Source organism: Glandiceps talaboti, chromosome 17 (assembly GCF_964340395.1).
Source record: "Glandiceps talaboti chromosome 17, keGlaTala1.1, whole genome shotgun sequence".
NCBI lineage: Eukaryota > Metazoa > Hemichordata > Enteropneusta > Spengelidae > Glandiceps > Glandiceps talaboti.
Genome location: NC_135565.1, coordinates 9537877 through 9555864, shown reverse-complemented (window position 1 = coordinate 9555864; position 17988 = coordinate 9537877). Strand labels below are relative to the sequence as shown.

At 34.9% G+C, this 17988-nt stretch overlaps 1 protein-coding gene across 1 annotated transcript; it reads right to left on the bottom strand.

The window, feature by feature from the left end:
• Positions 1 to 1243: 1243 nt before the first annotated feature.
• LOC144448045 (juvenile hormone acid O-methyltransferase-like) lies at positions 1244 to 5734 on the bottom strand. The gene is made up of 4 exons (XM_078138194.1): positions 5551 to 5734; positions 4376 to 4692; positions 3820 to 3958; positions 1244 to 1407 (listed from the first exon to the last, which is right to left on the bottom strand). Exons 1-4 carry the CDS (start codon positions 5732 to 5734, stop codon positions 1244 to 1246), a joined length of 804 nt encoding a protein of 267 aa, XP_077994320.1.
• Between the last annotated feature and the right edge of the window lie 12254 nt (positions 5735 to 17988).

Below are 17988 nucleotides of genomic sequence, written 5' to 3'. Positions count from 1 at the left end.
TAATGTAAGATGTAGGGTGCCATACGATTCGGCACTTCGAGAAACTAGGGGCGTATAAGAAACCAACCAAATCCCAAAGTCTCTCCTTGTGGAACTGAAAATACTTAGTTGAAAAGAAATTGCTAACCTAAAAACGAAAATTATTATTTGATGAGGCCTGACCTATCATGTGTTATGCGAACTTCAGAGGAAAAAACCTGAGGTCAACTTTGTGAGTTTTAGCGCAAAAAGTAGTGTTGCCAATCCATAATCAGTTGGACAACATTTTATTTTCAAGTTCTTCAAGTAACGAATATCAAACAACAAATTGCGGGGAGCGCCATACATGAGTGACAAATATTCACCTACACACATTTTCGTTGAGGTGGCATTTTGGTCTCAGAATCATATTATTAATCATATTAAAGACATGGCCCAAGCAAGTATCAACAAAACACATTTTGGGAAAAGTAAGAGACATACCAACAGTTTCCACCCGGAGAAAAGAATGTTTTGCTCTAGCAGCTGTTATACCTGTGTCAAAGGTCACAAAGAAAACATTGGCACCAGCATTTCCATTGGTCCACCAACCTATATTACTATTATTCTTCACATCTATTGTTTTCTTGCAGAAAGTTAAATTTTAATCTAACTCTATTTTCTTGGAAATATAAGCGGAAACAACACAACAGCACACAACGCAACATGACACAACACAAAATCGTAATGTCCACTCTGAATTCGACAGACAATTCTGATGTGACCTTTTATGAAAACAAATTTAATAATAACTTACAAGGGATCAAAAAACGAATCTAAAGAAGTATCTCAATCTGATCAATGGGTTAAATCGGATCTGATTTTGACTGCGAAAAATAAAATTCCGGCCCGGCCCGGCCCGGCCTCGGTTATGTACAGACCGTGCACAAAATATTACAGTTCTGACATGGAGCATCACAGCCATTTCCAAGGTGCTCAGCATTTCTCTACACAACGTCAAACCAAAATATATGTGGATTGTATATATGTATACAGCGTGAATTGTAGACCACAAATAAAGTGACGTGTACACGTACACCTATCAAGTTTTTTGGTGGTTAAGGTGAAATGCACCTCGACTTTGAAAGTCGTCGGATCACTTTCAAATTTGTACCAGTGGTAGATTATGATGGAAGATTTTATATTTTTGGAAATAAAATTGGCTGTCCACCATCTAGTTTTTGAAGGAGGGCGCCCTCTAGAGTAAACCAACGTCAGCAGTTTGTCACTTCTCAAGTTTCAAGAAAACAGCCTCAACTCGCCAGTACGGTTTCCCCTCTTCATCCCTCGGTGCAAGAGAGCAGAATAATTGATATGCATCTTCTATGAACTCGTCATGTAATTCCAACGGTATGTAATCCAGATGTCCAAGAGTAGGTTTGAGGACCCCTAGGAGAAATGCATATCAAATTTATTATTCAAAGTATAAGAGTATTTTGAGTCAAATATACAGTACTATTTCAAGTATAAATGTAATTTGTTTCAAGAATATTTAAATGAATAATATGGCCAGAGGTAAAACCAGCAATTGCGATTTTGACAAAGCTTCTTGACGTTATTAAAAGACGAGAGGTTACTTGTAAGTAATGGAAACCTTGGTTTTGTAGCAAGAACTACTTATTAATATTACTTCCTTAACTTTAAAATTGTTGTTCACAAGATCACTAATGTAAAAATACTTGCAATTATTATTCAACACAGTCGTTCCTTTGGGACACCTTAAAGTGTGTATGTTCTTCAGGGAGTTGAGGAAGTGATGTGCCACTAAAGATCTGTGCCGGGGTAACAATTTGTAAAGCGCTTTGAGTACAGATTGGGAAAGCATTATATAAACTCCAAACTTACTTTTAGTAGTAGTAGTAGTAGTAGTAGTAGTGGTGGTGGTGGTGGTGGTGGTGGTGGTGGTACAAGTGAAGGGGTTTAATATTATACATTAATAAAATCACACAGTTAAAAGGAATGTAGATGTACAAAGAAATACTGTCAGAGATTTATGTTACCGAGAAAAAAATTACTCATACTAGATTATGTGCTCAATATTTTTCTTCACCTTTTCAGTTCTTTTTAAAACATTGAATATGGTCCAATTTAAAATTGAAGGAGTGGTTGTCAGATATAGTCTGCCGTCGAGAATAGTTGCTATAGCAATAGGCGTTGGAGAGAGCGCGCGTCTTCATTTGGAGAATTGAAGAATGTACTGTATGTACATGTAGCTACTAAACTACTGAACGTATGGTACATGCACGTGCCCTTTTGCATTATTAATTCTCTGGCTTCATAGAAAAAAAGGTTTAGTATGGCCGCCATGTTTGGCAAGTCCTTGTACGTACATTGTACGTACGTACGTACACGAGGGTGATAACAATTCTCGATTGAAAAGAAGTTTTCGCTCGAAGTTGGAGCAGAATCCAATACAAATGTTTCTGGAGTGAATTCAAACTGATGGCCGCATAAGTTGTACGATCAAACGTTGTATATGCGAAAATCGGGACAGTTTGAGGGTTGATGTATTTACATCTGTATATATCATCGCTGTGCATGTGTAGTATATACTAACTTTTGAAAAAATCCTGTCAATGAGGCTCGTACATATTTACATTTTGGCTTACTTGCTCAGGAGAAAGCGTTCTTCAATATCTGAATAGAGGACGTCGGTTGCAACAGTACATTGCTGTCTTGAAATAGACAAATATTCTGTGACAGACAGACAGCATAGTAATCAACGCGACCACTTGTATTTGAATTTGTCTCGTGGGCTTTTCCTTGAACTTTTAAGTTACCAAATGAAGTTCCCGACTGAAGAGAAATTCGGAATGTTGTTTGTTTGAAACCTGCCGTCCTGAAACCCTGTACTGGCACAGGGATTCTTGTGTTCTGCAGAAAATGTAACACTAGTAGCTGGAGTTCCTTTTCACGGAAATGATGATGACCCAAGCTCAATGAGTCATCACAGTTAATATTCAACATCTTTCAAACTGAACGGACTATAACAACAATGTTTACAACCCAGGGTCTCTCATTTTCAAGTGTTTGTGCTAAGTATGAAACTTTTCTTTGAAATACACATGCAAGAATATAACGAAATCTTCTTGTAGTGTCACTGTTCCATTGACAGTTCATAGTATATTATTTGAAAGTGCGTCGAACTTTGTAGAATTTTATAATAGGAAGGTCGGTGATTTTGTTACTGTGGCAACTGATTTTCAAAGAATGGTAACCTTTTCAACTAAGTATAACAAACTACCCCACATTGGGGGGTCATTTTGCAAATAAACCAGATTATTATCAAATTCATAAAATATAACATTATTTTGTCAGTAGCACATAGTTTACCAAAACCACATTTTTAAGCCTCCTGTGTTTCCATGGAAAAAGCTGTCCTATTGTACACCTTTTGTGTTACATTGGATAGCACCGACTCATAAATGCCAAAAGCAAAATAATCCACATATTATGGTGATTTTGGTTACCATGGCAACGAATGTTCATAAAGAACCCCTTTTTGAATTCAGAATCACAAATTACCCTACTTAGGGTAGTTAATATTCAAATAAAATTAATAATTATTAAAGTTATTATTATTATATATTACTATTTAATCTTTATTATATACTGTAAATGTAATCTTTATGTTATGTAATGTTATAACGTATCATGATTCCATATCAATGACGAAATATTAATGGTAATTATGTAAATGTATCAATAACTTCAGTTATCAATGTAATTTTACAAAAAACAATGTTCTCCATTATTCACATTTGTTATACCAGTGGTTGATAACTGTTTGTGTTTCCATACCTTTATGTTTCTCTATTGAATCCAACTTCAATGGCACTGATTCATTGAAACTTTTATGAATTTTGAATCCAATTCTTGTGACCATTTGATTTAAGTCTTCAAGTGTACCATTAAATGGGAAGATATTACACTTGAAGTCCTATCAGCATAGATATGAAATTAGTAGATACATTATCTCGTCATGCGTTAATATAGTCAGTTGAACATTAATAACATGATGGTTCTGTTTCCTCATACAGAACAGTTTGTATTTACCTTCCGTAAGGAAGGTTATGTAGTAGGGATGAAACATCTGAAATTTGGTGTACATGTTCTTTAGGGTAATGCCTAGTACTGATTTTCGTAAACATTTTGTTTTCGCAAACGTTTCATGAATATTAATGAGTGATTTACATAATTAATGGTTTTCGGTAATTAGGCGATATCTTAAGAATTGCATATTTTGGTAATTTTTGCTGATTTGCTGATTTTGTAATGATTGATGATGTTGCTATATGCACCGTCATAAATCTAGTATCTTGTGGCTGTCATAATAATCATTTGAATTGGAGCTTACCTTTAAATACTTCTTCCACCGAGGAAGTTGAGAACACCCATGATACACGGCGACGTACGTGTCTTCAGGGTGGTTTATCATGATTGATGCAATGAATCCGCCTGATGGTTTCAAACTCCAATATATGTTTTTGAACACTTTCTCCTTGTCTTCAATCCAATGAATAGTTGCTAAAGCTAAGACTTTCGTGAAAGAGTTTTCCAACTCCTCACAAGTTTCTGTTAGTTTGGCAGCATCGGCCACAATATATCGGGACTTATTTGTGACGGAATTGTCCCGAGTTGCAATGTTGATGGCAGCCTGAGAAATATCAATACCTGTTAAACAAAGACAAACAGAACTTTAATGAAGTGTATTATTAATTGATTGCAATGTATGTATGTATGTATGTATGTATGTATGTATGTATGTATGTATGTATGTATGTATGTATGTACGTACGTACGTACGTACGTACGTACGTACGTATGTATGTATGTATGTATGTATGTATGTATGTACGTACGTACGTACGTACGTACGTATGTATGTATGTATGTATGTATGTATGTATATGTGCGTGTATGACTATATATTTATGTCCCTGTATAGAATTTGAACTGGCATTCTCAAGATATAGCTAATTATTTAAAAAGAATTAATTATGCACACACACACACACACACAGAGAGAGACAGACAGACAGACAGACAGACAGACAGACAGACAGACAGACAGACATTTTGCCATGCCTATAGCACTACTGAACCTCATCAGTTCAGTTGTACTAAAAACCTGTAATGGTCTCAAAGGGGGTATTGATTTTTGGTCAAAGTTGATCTAAAATGGGTCCTGGAGTTTCCAGCACTTGCAACACACCCCTACCACAGCTGGCCACTGGTACTGCCCTAGGGCCTCATACCAATCGCCATTTCTTAAATATGTACTTGAACCTAGTCTCGCTGCCAGACTCGTGACTATCGTCCCTAATCTGTTTATGTATGCCGACTTGTCCCTCTCTTGAAAAACAGAAATGTGTATACACTGAATTTAGGACAATACTGTGAATTAGCATTTACTGTCGTCATTATTACCATTGTCACAGGAGGCTTGTAATTCGTATTAATGAAAGGAATAACCAGAAGACATACATGGCCAAGGCATGAAATATGATAGTGAAGTACCATACCACTTACCAACAACACTTCGTACATCGTCACGGCTTGCTATAAGCTTTGTCAGTTCTCCAGTTCCACATCCTATATCTAAAATCTTCTCATCGTTTTTCCAGTCGTTATCCCAAAATGACAGTGAGAATAGACCAGTACTAATTTGAATTGTTCTATTGTTTGAGTAGTCTGCTCTATAGATCTGGTTCATTTTAAGGTAGTAAGTTGAGTGTAGGACATCAAGGTCATCGGAGGTTGTGGGGCCTGGATAGTAGTGTTGACCTTTTTCACGTCAGCGCTCAGCTCTCAACGCCCTCAGTGGCCAGACCTTCATAGTTGAGATTGGAAACCCCGTAATTCAAAAAACAAAAGTAACAAATTAAATTGAAGGGACCGGTCAGTTTCTTTGAACGGGGGCCGGGTGGTGGATTGGTAGGGGGGGGGGTCACCCTGTTTATGAAATTGGTAGTAGGGGGTCATGCTGTTTTGAAAGTTGTGGAGGGGGGGGGGGTCATTGTGTTTTGGATTGTGATGGAGGGAAAATCCCTTTTCTACAATGGCATATAACCCCTATCTGAAATGTGGTACATGTAAATATTTGTTCTTGTCCGTTTCTTACATCAATTCTTTAATATTATTTCACGTAAGAGTTCAAACATAACTATACACACACACACACACATACACATACACATAAACATATACATATACATAAACATATACATATACATATACATATACATATACATATACATATATGAATACCTAGCTCCCACTCTAGTTACAGAACATATCACATAAGTACTTGGCTGTTTCACAATCAATGCTCACTTATATGCATTTTGGGGCAAAAGTGAACTTGAAGGTATCGTAATGGTAATCTTCATAGATAGTTTATAAAAATAAGTTAATCTAAATTGTTCTACTCTTCAGTATGAACTTATCAGAAGGGATTAATATGCTTTCTATTTCGGACATTCCATGTTATCGACACTACAAATTACCACGTGTCATCAGAGTCCAGTTTCTATTATACACTAAGTTTGACCACCTAAAGTTACCAGTGACTTTACTATACGTGCAATATTAATGCCCCATATACCAATGTCACAGTCCCACTTTATGTCCCATGGGAAACTCATTTAAAATTTACATTTACGTTAGCTTTTCTAAGCATGGAAATATTACATCAAAGGCTATGAATAACCTAAAAATTGATCTGCCAGGTGGAAAACCCAAGGGCTCCCTCACCCCCAGAGGTCACTCGTGCATTCAACTAATAATCAGATGCACAAACCTTTTTACTGTCATAATGGTATCAAACTTTTCTTAAACATTTTCTCCCTATGCTAATGAGATGATATGTCTTTTAAAGTTGTGAAATGTTTGCCAAGATAGTCTAAAATTGCCTTAAAACTCCTAATCTCCCCTACCAATGATACTACCATTAGGTGTGCTGACCTTTATTATAATGATGCCATTTAACTTTTTAAGAACATATTTCAACCCTATTTAAGTTATAAAGAATAGTTTCTGATACTTGATGGTGCTGTCTTGTAAAGCTTGCAAAAGTTATTGCTTGAAATGGTCTGAATAGCCTGAAACCTTCAAGTTCACTTTTGCCCCAAAGTGCAATATAAGTGAAGCATTGATTGTCAAACAGCCAATCATTTACATGACATGTTCTGTAACTAGTGTGGTAGCTAGGTAGTACATGTATATGTGTATGTATAGTTATGTTTGAACGTAATATTAAAGAATTCATGTAACAAACAGGGACAAGAACAAATATTTACATGTACCACATTTCAGACAAGGCTATATGCCATTACAGAAAAGGATTTTCTTCTGCCATCACAATCCAAAACAGAATGACCCCTATCCACATTTTTCAAAACAGCATGGCCCCTACTGCCAATTTCAAAAACAGGGTGCCCCCCCCCCCCCAGGCCTAAGAAACTGACTGGTCCCTAAGCGGACCATCGGCTGGACCTTTCAGGCTAGATAATATTAGTAATGCTTTGGTATTGAAATCGTCCTATGTGTCACTTTTTCTAATAGTGCTCTGAACAATGAAGTTGTCACATTCTTTTCGGAAGGATGTTGTGACGTCATATAACATTAGTATTCGCCTTGAACTTGTATGTGACAAATATCCATCGCGTCCTGTGAGATGCCCCGTGCGTTAAAACCCAGTAGGTTGTTAGATTCAGTTATTCATAATCATACTGTTATCTGGTATGGATGCATTTAGAGCTTTCAGAACTCAACACCAATGCCCTTCTGTAATGGACAACAACACCTTCCGACTGAAATACTGGAAGCTTTGAATTACCCCCAACCAACAGAGACGTCATTTCCTGATCTTGCCATCATGGGGATATATTTCGTGCGTGTCACGGCCAACCAAATATGTGGTCGGTCGGGTTAAAAGAAACAGAACAAAAAACATCGACACTGGGAAAGTTTCGTATCATCTAGAATTTTAATTTAGACACAAGAATCTATTTGAGGAAGTCTTTAATATGATGATTCTTACAAGACAATTGTTGTTAAATTATTGATTACATAACTTAACATTTTGGGTATTTAACCCAGTACAATCAATATCTAAACAGATAACTTTTATAATGCTAGGTAGAGCTGTGCTGAGACGTTGCTTTTAATAGTATTGAAATGATGCCGGGAACCTTCGGTAATTTAAGAGGGCCGGATGAATCAAGCTCTGTCTAGCTGTGACATTAAATGTGACCCTCCCCTGTTCAGATATTTCAATGAAACATTTTTTTAACACCACCTATGGAGTAGTTTTTAGAGTTCAATATAAGTAATCATGAGGTCCTGGGTTCGAATCCAACCAGCTAGAGACAGGAAATAGCTAGTTATGCAGGACCCCACAACATTTTGTTTTTAAAGGCTTTTATTGTTCCCCTCTATTACCACTACCACAGTCAGTTTCGGTTTGTATTAAATCAATGCCTGCGTTCTGATGTAATTAGCTGAGTTGAAGGCCAGAACTCCCAAAGACTAGATGATCACACAACTGACAACCTCGGGACTGAGGTCAACATCTCCTCTTCACCATATTATCCCTGCCATGCTGTTCCCCTCTACTACTGTGAGACCCACTTCTCTCCTCACACCACAACTAACAGTTAACTCACTGCAATTTACTTATATATTATACATGTATTACTGTACAATGGTGGCAGTGGTGGGATATGGTTGTGGTAGGATTTTGGAACTAGTGGCAGCAGTGGGATCATGCCAAAATAACAAAATAATGCAAAAGTACATAATAAACAAATGAGTCAGGATAAAATGTGACCCTCCCCTAACTTCCAATTTCTAAAATATGGCCCTCCCCCGAGAACCGATTTGTAAAAAGTGACGCATGCCACCCTCGTATTCCCCTGGCCCTCCCCTTGTAATTACTGAAGGCTCCCTAATATGTTTACTATCCCACGGGTACAAAAGAGTCCCGCCTAATGAGAAATTAGATGCATGTTTCGTCTTTCCTAACAGACATTGTAATTTTTCCATACATCCATTAGGTATATTATAAAGATTTAAGTTTTATCTATTCCCATTTTTACCGACATCCATTATCACCGTTTATAATTTATGATAGTTTTTTTTACTGATGGCATCATTCCATAAATATTTTTGTCGACATTTTAAAGGCTTGTCGTTCTGGTGACGTATCAGACGACTCCGACCTAGGAAATAAAAAGAGTGTTCGATTAATGAATACTTTATCAAGAGGGTAGTAATTATTGATGTAATGATGACCATCTTCCGTAGTTAATGGAGATATCATTAAATTTCTTACGTGAAGTTTACAAGAAATATTGTTTCTATATTTGTCTTATACGAATCAAATAACCACCAAGAACCACGTATCAAAATAAACAAACAAACAAACAAACATACATACATACATACATACATACATACATACATACAAACAAACAAACAAACAAACAAACAAACAAACAAACAAACAAACAAACAAACAAACAAACAATCAATCAATCAATCAATCAATCAATCAATCAGTCAATCAATCAATCAACGATCGACAAACACACAAAGAAACACTCGATCTGTATATGTTGAATAATGTGTAAACTCCCACAACATATCGGTACATACACAGACAAGCAAATACTAAAACTTCAACTGAGCAACCAACCAAAGTCTAAATATGATAAATGGATATACACAGATATGATAACATCAATTCTTTACCAGGCAGTCAAAAAAATGTACTTGACTAATTAGATATGAAGTGCACAAAATACGTTTATGTCTGTTTTGATACTGATGCACTCACTCACTCACCCAAGCACCTACCCGCCCTCACTCACTCACTCACTCACTCACTCACTCAATCTTTCACCCACCCACCAACCCATCCACCCACCCGCGGACTCACTCACACACACACACACACACACACACACACACACACACACACACACACACACACACACACACACACACACATATATATATATATATATATATATATATATATAGTTTTAGTAGTACTGGAACTCTTTCTTAACTCGGAGTTTCACGCATTGTGCGATCATCAGACTGTCTGATGATCGTACAATGCGTGAAACTCCGAGTTACAACCAAGAAAGAGTTCCAGTACTACCAAAACTATTGCGCTCTGCCACTGCGGTATAGAGCACTGTCTTAGCAGATTGATACTCACCGAGTTATATATATATATATATATATATATATATATATATATATATATATATATATATATATATATATATATATATATATATATATATATATATCAACAACCTACTAGCGTGTTCTCTTAATCGCCTACTTATATTACTTTATCACGTTTTAGATTATATTTAATAATGCAAACAGATATACTCTGTCTTAGCAGATTGATACTCAGTTATATATATATATATATATATATATATATATATATATATATATATATATATATATATATATATCAACAACCTACTATCGTGTTCTCTTAATCGCCTACTTATATTACTTTATCGCGTTTTAGATTATATTTAATAATGCAAACATATATATTCAAGAGACAGTGATTCGAACAACTATTTCTTTTATCTCATTTTGATATTGGTGATGAAGATATAACCAAACTTATATCAAAATTATTCTTACGTATAAAGTATGCCTACATTTTTAAAAAGGGATTTACATGAATGTGTTTTCGTCTAATAATTTGAAGCAATTTTGCACACCTACAGCGAGAAGTGTACCACAACGAAACGAAACGAAAGAAGATAAATTAATGATGCAAAATGGGAATTCGGTGTGTCTCTATTCCTAATGCTATTTGTCATCAATAGTAATATGAGCATTCAAACAATTGAATTAAAATAATTTCTAGGATTTAACGTAAAGTATATATAAAGCGATATTTACCTCATGTAACCAAGATTATTATTGTCTGGTGTTCTTCGTTTGCCGTACAGTAATGTGGACCAATAGTTTCGTTCACAGCATGTCTGTTCACCAATTTCGCAACATTCCTGTATTGAATAATGAAAAGATAATATATACATTACTACTGAATGGATAACCATTTCCATGGATATTACAGTGGCCATATGGATGAGGATTGGGTATTTATTTTGGATTTTTAATTTATGAAATAATTTTATCATGGCGTCCTTCTTGAAAAATCAATGTGAAACAACATTGATCAAGTCTGTGTTTGTAACTCAATAAATTACAAAAGCTAAAGAATGTGTAAAAAAAAAAGTGTTATTGTACATACAATAGCAATGATTTTACATGTTTATTTATTTTTTGCAATTTATTGAGTTACAAACAAAGACTTGGCATATGTTGTTTTACATTGATTTTTACCTCCCGTAAGGGTACGGGAGGTATTAAAAGGGGTCTGTCTGTCTGTCTGTCTATTTGTCTGTCTGTCTGTCTGACTGTGTGTGTGTGTGTCTCTGTCTGTCTGTGTCATCATTTTCCTAAAAGCGGCTGGCTCAATTATACTGAAATTTGGTACACATAATGTTTGGGGTAATGACTAGACCTCATTAGTATTTGAGTGAGATCTGTTCATGAATTAATTAGAGAACTTCGCATATTAATGAAATCAACTAATTAAGCAATATCTCAAGACTGCATACTTCAATTTCAATATCATTTAGTATATTCATCAAATATAACAAAGTGCATTTGTCCTTTAAAATTGTTTGATGTACCTTACAGTGTTAATAAATAATTTGGATAATTAATTATTTTCGGTAATTAGGCTATATCTTTAACCATAACAAATTGCATATGTCCTATAAAGTTCGGTGATGTACCTTAAAGTGTTATTGAATAATTTGCATAATTAGTTATTTTCGGTAATTAGGCATACCTTAACTTCAATACAATTCAGTACATAGGTTAACCATAACAAACCGCATATGTTCTATAAAAGTTTGTTGATGTATTTTATAGTGTTAATGACTAATTTGCATAATTAATGAGTTTCGGTAATTAGGATGTATCTTAAGAATGCATACTTGAATTTCAACATCAGTTAGTACATACTGTTAACCATAACAAAGCGGGTACGTCCTATAAAATTCGTTGATATAGCTTCCAGTTTTAATTTAAAATTTGCATAATGAACGATTTAAAAATGAAAGCTTCAAATGTCATATAATATGGTACATATTTAAACCATAATAATACGCACATGTCCTATGAACTTTGTTGATACAACTTTTACCTTTAATGGGTAATTTGCATAACTAGTGATTCCCTTACGGGAGGCATTCAGTTCAAGTATGAAACTATGATAAAGTTGTTTTATAAATTAAAAATCCAAAAGAAATACCCAATCCTGATATGCACTTGGCCGCTTTAACATCGCGTGCGTATAACAATTAAAGTCTTATAATGTATACTCGATGCATGTAAACAAGTCAACACAATTATCATTAAATAGCACGAGGAATAGACCAATGCATATAATCTTTCGAGAGTTTAATAGACGAACACCTTAGCTGGTCAAATGCTGGTATCAAAATCATATGCCAGATAGTTGAAGATTTTGTTAACACAAAACAATTAGCGAAGAAAAATTTGTCACATTATAGTGTTATATTAGTATTGGAAAAAAAGATGAAGTTAATTTCAACACGAGAATGATGCACGATATGAACTTTGCCGCTCTAGCCTCTAGTTTTAAATATAACATAACTGTGCTTGACATATATACATACACACACACATATGCATACATACATACATACATACATACATACATACATACATACATACATACACACACACGCATGTGTACGTACACACGCACGCACGCACGCACGCACACACACACACACACACACACACACACATACATACACACATACATACATAAATACATACATACATACATACATACATACATACATACATACATACCAATGTTGTATGGCCATAATCTTGATGATCAAGAAGGGAGGATTTGCAAGCAGCAGAGTGCAATATGTCGCAGACTGTAATTTCGTTGTATCCATAGATATTTCCTTGTGGGTTCACTTTAAAGCACTGAAATAGGAAAAAGAGAAAACAGCAACTTAATTTCAAATACGTAAATACATTCACTTACTGACTGACTGACTGACTGACTTACTTACTTACTTACTTACTTACTTACTTACTTACTTACTTACTTACTTACTTACTTACTTACTTACTTACTTACTTACTTACAAGACTTGCTTATCAAGTTATTTTTTTGAGTATCCTTTCGTCGAATCATCATCAACAACATTTATGGAAATTAAGTTCTACATAAGCCTTAAACTATATTCTTTCTGGTTGTTTTTTTTCTCAAAGGAGGCCTGTTACTTCAGAACTGCAAGATCAAACAATATGTGGGCGCGATTGTCCTGTCACTGTATGGGGCCTTCAGTAATTACTTGGGTGGGGGTGGTTTTATTTTTTACACAAATCGGTTTTCGGGGGAGGGTCACAATCAAGAGAATGGAATTAGGGGAAAGGTCACATTTTACTTACACTTATATAACTTGGCATTAGTTTGTGATTTATGGCATCTAACCGCTGTCACCGATGACATGATAAAACTCATGGCAGCATGTTAACATAAGTAAACGTGTTTTTATTTACAGAAAATGGCTAATTATTATCGGCGAAATTACGAAATCGCGAAAGATAGAAAGAAAGAAAGAAAGAAAGAAAGAAAGAAAGAAAGAAAGAAAGAATGAACCTGAGATTGGAGAGATCGGTTCCAATATGACTTGCTTGCTAGCCATCATACCAGCTCCATGTGTAATATGATGTATGGGAAGTGTCAACATTTAATCTCCGAGGGTTTGGGTGGAGCATTCTCCTTCAGGATGCTATTTTGATAAGAATTAGTTCTTTCTTATCCCATGACATCCACTTAGAATATCGATAATAAATATGGTGACAGGAGGCACATTTTTTATGTCTCAATATAAAACTTTATCATACAGTGGGAGGGGCAACCCTCCTCGCATACCTCTGCACGTGGCCATCGGTGGCCGCAATATTTATCTGGCTAACTCTCCATTTTCCCTAGTATTGCTTAGATTTTCTATGCCCCTGGCACTAGTCGATATAAAATCGAAAATTGAAACAGCCTCCTCCCCTCCTCTCAATGTTTTTTTAATTGAAATATAGAATGGACATACTATTCAAGCAATGGTATTTCCATTACAGCTAGAGCTGTTTGATGGAAGTTGAAGTAAAATACTAACAATTCAGTGAAGCAACCAATCAGGGAAAGTCATATCCATTATTCGTCGGGGTGAGGTCACCCAAAAAATATCACTGTCCTCAAATATTTACCGTCCTATAACATTGCAGGAAGCCTTTTACATAGTGGGCACGAACAAGAAAACATTGTGCCAAAACAATATCACCTCGTCAAAAAGTACCATTAACTTTGCAAAACAGTCTCACATAATTACACATGTTGAGGCATTTGTAGATGTTCAGGGGTATACATAAAAAAGTTACGTCCTAAATGTGAATGTTTGTGCCTTTGAATCAGGTTATCATCCACTTTCCTCGTGTTCGCCTTAATGATCACCTGCCCCGCTGGGAAATAACACTAATATCACGGCTTCTAACGACATTTAGTTTAAAATATAGAGTGTCATATTTAGGTAGTAAACTTTACAAAGAAAATGTAAAAGTCTCGGTGATGTCTACATGCTTTTTTACTATTATACGACTCTATGAGACTATCTGATATAGAATGACATATTTTTTAGTTTTGATGTTCTTTTCAATATTACAGTTTTGCAAAGAATTAACAAATAAACAGTAGCAGACGAGAAAAAAGACATGATAAATAAAAGTAAAATAAACAAAAGGAATAGAAAGACCAAAGCCCATGAAAACGAAAGTATCATTCAGTAATTTTGATTATTCTCAATTGTCGCGGATCGATCCTATCACCGTAGTGTGTTTATTAGTGTTATTAATAACGTAAATATATGTTGTTATTGTTGTTGTTGTTGTTGTTGTTGTTGTTGTAAAATTTTCTTTGATTTGATTTTGTAAGTATTGTTATTTAGTTTAAACAACTGTAGTCGCCACAATTTGATATGCAAGTCGAGTGACAAGGCTTGATTGGTTTTCTCAAAACTATTTTCTAGTGTCTCAGCCACAAGTTTGAATCATTTTCTATTTTGGATTTTAATGTTTACTTGTTATTTGTATTTTTGTTTATCTCTTTTGTGGGAAGTAAATTTCAATTCAATTCAATTCAATTCAACTCAATTCAATTCAACTCAACTCAACTCAACTCAACTCAACTCAGCTCAGCTCAGCTCAGCTCAGCTCAGCTCAGCTCAGCTCAGCTCAGCTCTGCTCTGCTCTGCTCTGCTCTGCTCTGCTCTGCTCTGCTCTGCTCAGCTCAGCTCAGCTCAGCTCAGCTCAGCTCTGCTCTGCTCTGCTCTGCTCTGCTCTGCTCTGCTCTGCTCTGCTCTGCTCAGCTCAGCTCAGCTCAGCTCAGCTCAGCTCAACTCAACTCAACTCAACTCAACTCAACTCAACTCAACTCAACTCTATTCAATTCAATTCAATTCAATTCAATTCTGTTCAGTTCAATTCAATTCTATTCAATTCAATTCAATTCAATTCTATTCAATTCAATTCAATTCAATTCAATTCAATTCAATTCTATTCAATTCAATTCAATTCAATTCAATTCAATTCAATTCAATTCTATTCAGTTCAGTTCAGTTCAGTTCAAATCAATTCAATTCAATTCAATTCAATTCAATTCAATTCAATTCAATTCAATTCTATTCAATTCAATTCAATTCAATTCAATTCTGTTCAGTTCAATTCAATTCTATTCAATTCAATTCAATTCAATTCTATTCAATTCAATTCAATTCAATTCAATTCAATTCAATTCAATTCTATTCAATTCAATTCAATTCAATTCAATTCAATTCAATTCAATTCAATTCTATTCAATTCAGTTCAGTTCAGTTCAAATCAATTCAATTCAATTCAATTCAATTCAATTCAATTCAATTCAATTCAATTCAATTCTATTCAATTCAATTCAATTCAATTCAATTCAATTCAATTCAATCCAAATCAATTCAATACAATTCAATATACAATCCGACTATAACATAGTGTAGATAGATTATAAAAATCTATCTAAACTAGTAATTATCTGCTTTGTCATTAGTCCATTGGCGAAGCATACTTTTTCTTATATTTTTCTCCAACTCGTCAACATTGTTTCAACTGTGCTCGCAATTTCGGACACATTTTTCGACTTTTTTACACAAAGAAAGTGTCCGCAAACTGTGAATCCATGAATGAAATTCCACATTTCTTGTTAATCATCATTTTACTTGTGCAATGTGCTGAGACGTAGTGTAGCGTTGGTTTAAAGTGGCCATATGGATGAGAATTTGGTCTTTATTTTGGATTTTTATTTGATAAAACAGCTTCACTATGTTTTTCTACTTGAAAAAATAATGCGAAATAACATATACCAAGTCCATGTTCACATCTCAATAAACGGCAAAACATTAACAATGTGTAAAATGTTTGTTATTGTACGTACAATAACAAACTTTTTACACTTTGTGCATCTTTTTGCAATGTTTTGAGTTATGAACATGGACTTAGTATATGTTCTTTCGCATTATTTTTTCATGTAGAAAAACATAGTGAAGCTGTTTTATCAAATAAAAATCCAAAATAAATACCAAATTCTCATCCATATGGCCACTTTAAGAATTAAATAATAATAATATTAATAATAATAACCATTTCTATGGCATGGTCCCCACCTTGTCAACTGTTACACCAACATGTGCTGTTTTGCTTAAAGACCATATGAACACAACTCATACACAATTCTGCACCTGCCATTCAGTAAAGTGTGTGTATAAAATATTTTTTCCTTGGCAGGTATCGAACACAGTACCTTTAGTTCTGTACCTATCTACCCAAAGACATGTGTCAATGGACAAAATAATGGAGGATTACCTAAAAGTGTCCTGATAAAAACAGTAAATGGCCTCTGACCTGACCTATAACTATCAATTTGATTGGCATAATTTGTTAAGAATATACTTAAATGGAATGAAAGGTGATTTATGAAAGAAGTGTGACAATTTATCAATCATAACAAGTAATACAAACAATTGAAAATCTGGATTTCGATAAATCAAAACTCTGGTGATGTAATAAATAAAGTCTAATATTTACCACATTACTGAAGTTGCAGCTGGCTCTGACTTCTGTTGCATTTATTAGTACCAATGCTACCAAAACAAATCTAACAACGAATACATTTTTGGGTTCGTAGCAGTTGTTACACCTGGCAGCCATCTTCCTGTACAGATAATGAAATGCAACGTTATATCGTAATTCTTGCTGTCATCTTCGATTTTAGTTTATTGATGATGTTGGACTGGAACCGACATTTATGATCAAATCGTGATGAGAGCCTTTCAGCATCCCACACTATTTAAAATATTTTGATTAATGTGTGAATGGGACATATTTTTTCACTGCTTTTTATGTATGACTGCGTTAAAATAAGTATTGAAAAACTACGATTCATTCCAAATTTCTTTAAATGTGTCAGAAAATAAAGACGTTGTAAGACTTTCTTCTTCACAAGGTGTTCCGTATTTGTTAGCCAAGATAGACGATGTGAACGTGGGCCGAAAGCGAAATTATTGAACGTATGTAGCCAAAGAATTACGCTTCTCTTGACGAGTTCATACTGAGTGGAGTTGCTATGGATATAGCATCTTTAACGGAGCGACTGGCACAGTATGCAAACTGATCAATATATAGTACGGGCCGTTTATGATGTAAGATGAGACGTTCAAAGCATTTCATGATGACTGATGTAAGCGCGGACAGACGGACCGAGAGACGGATAGTCAGTGA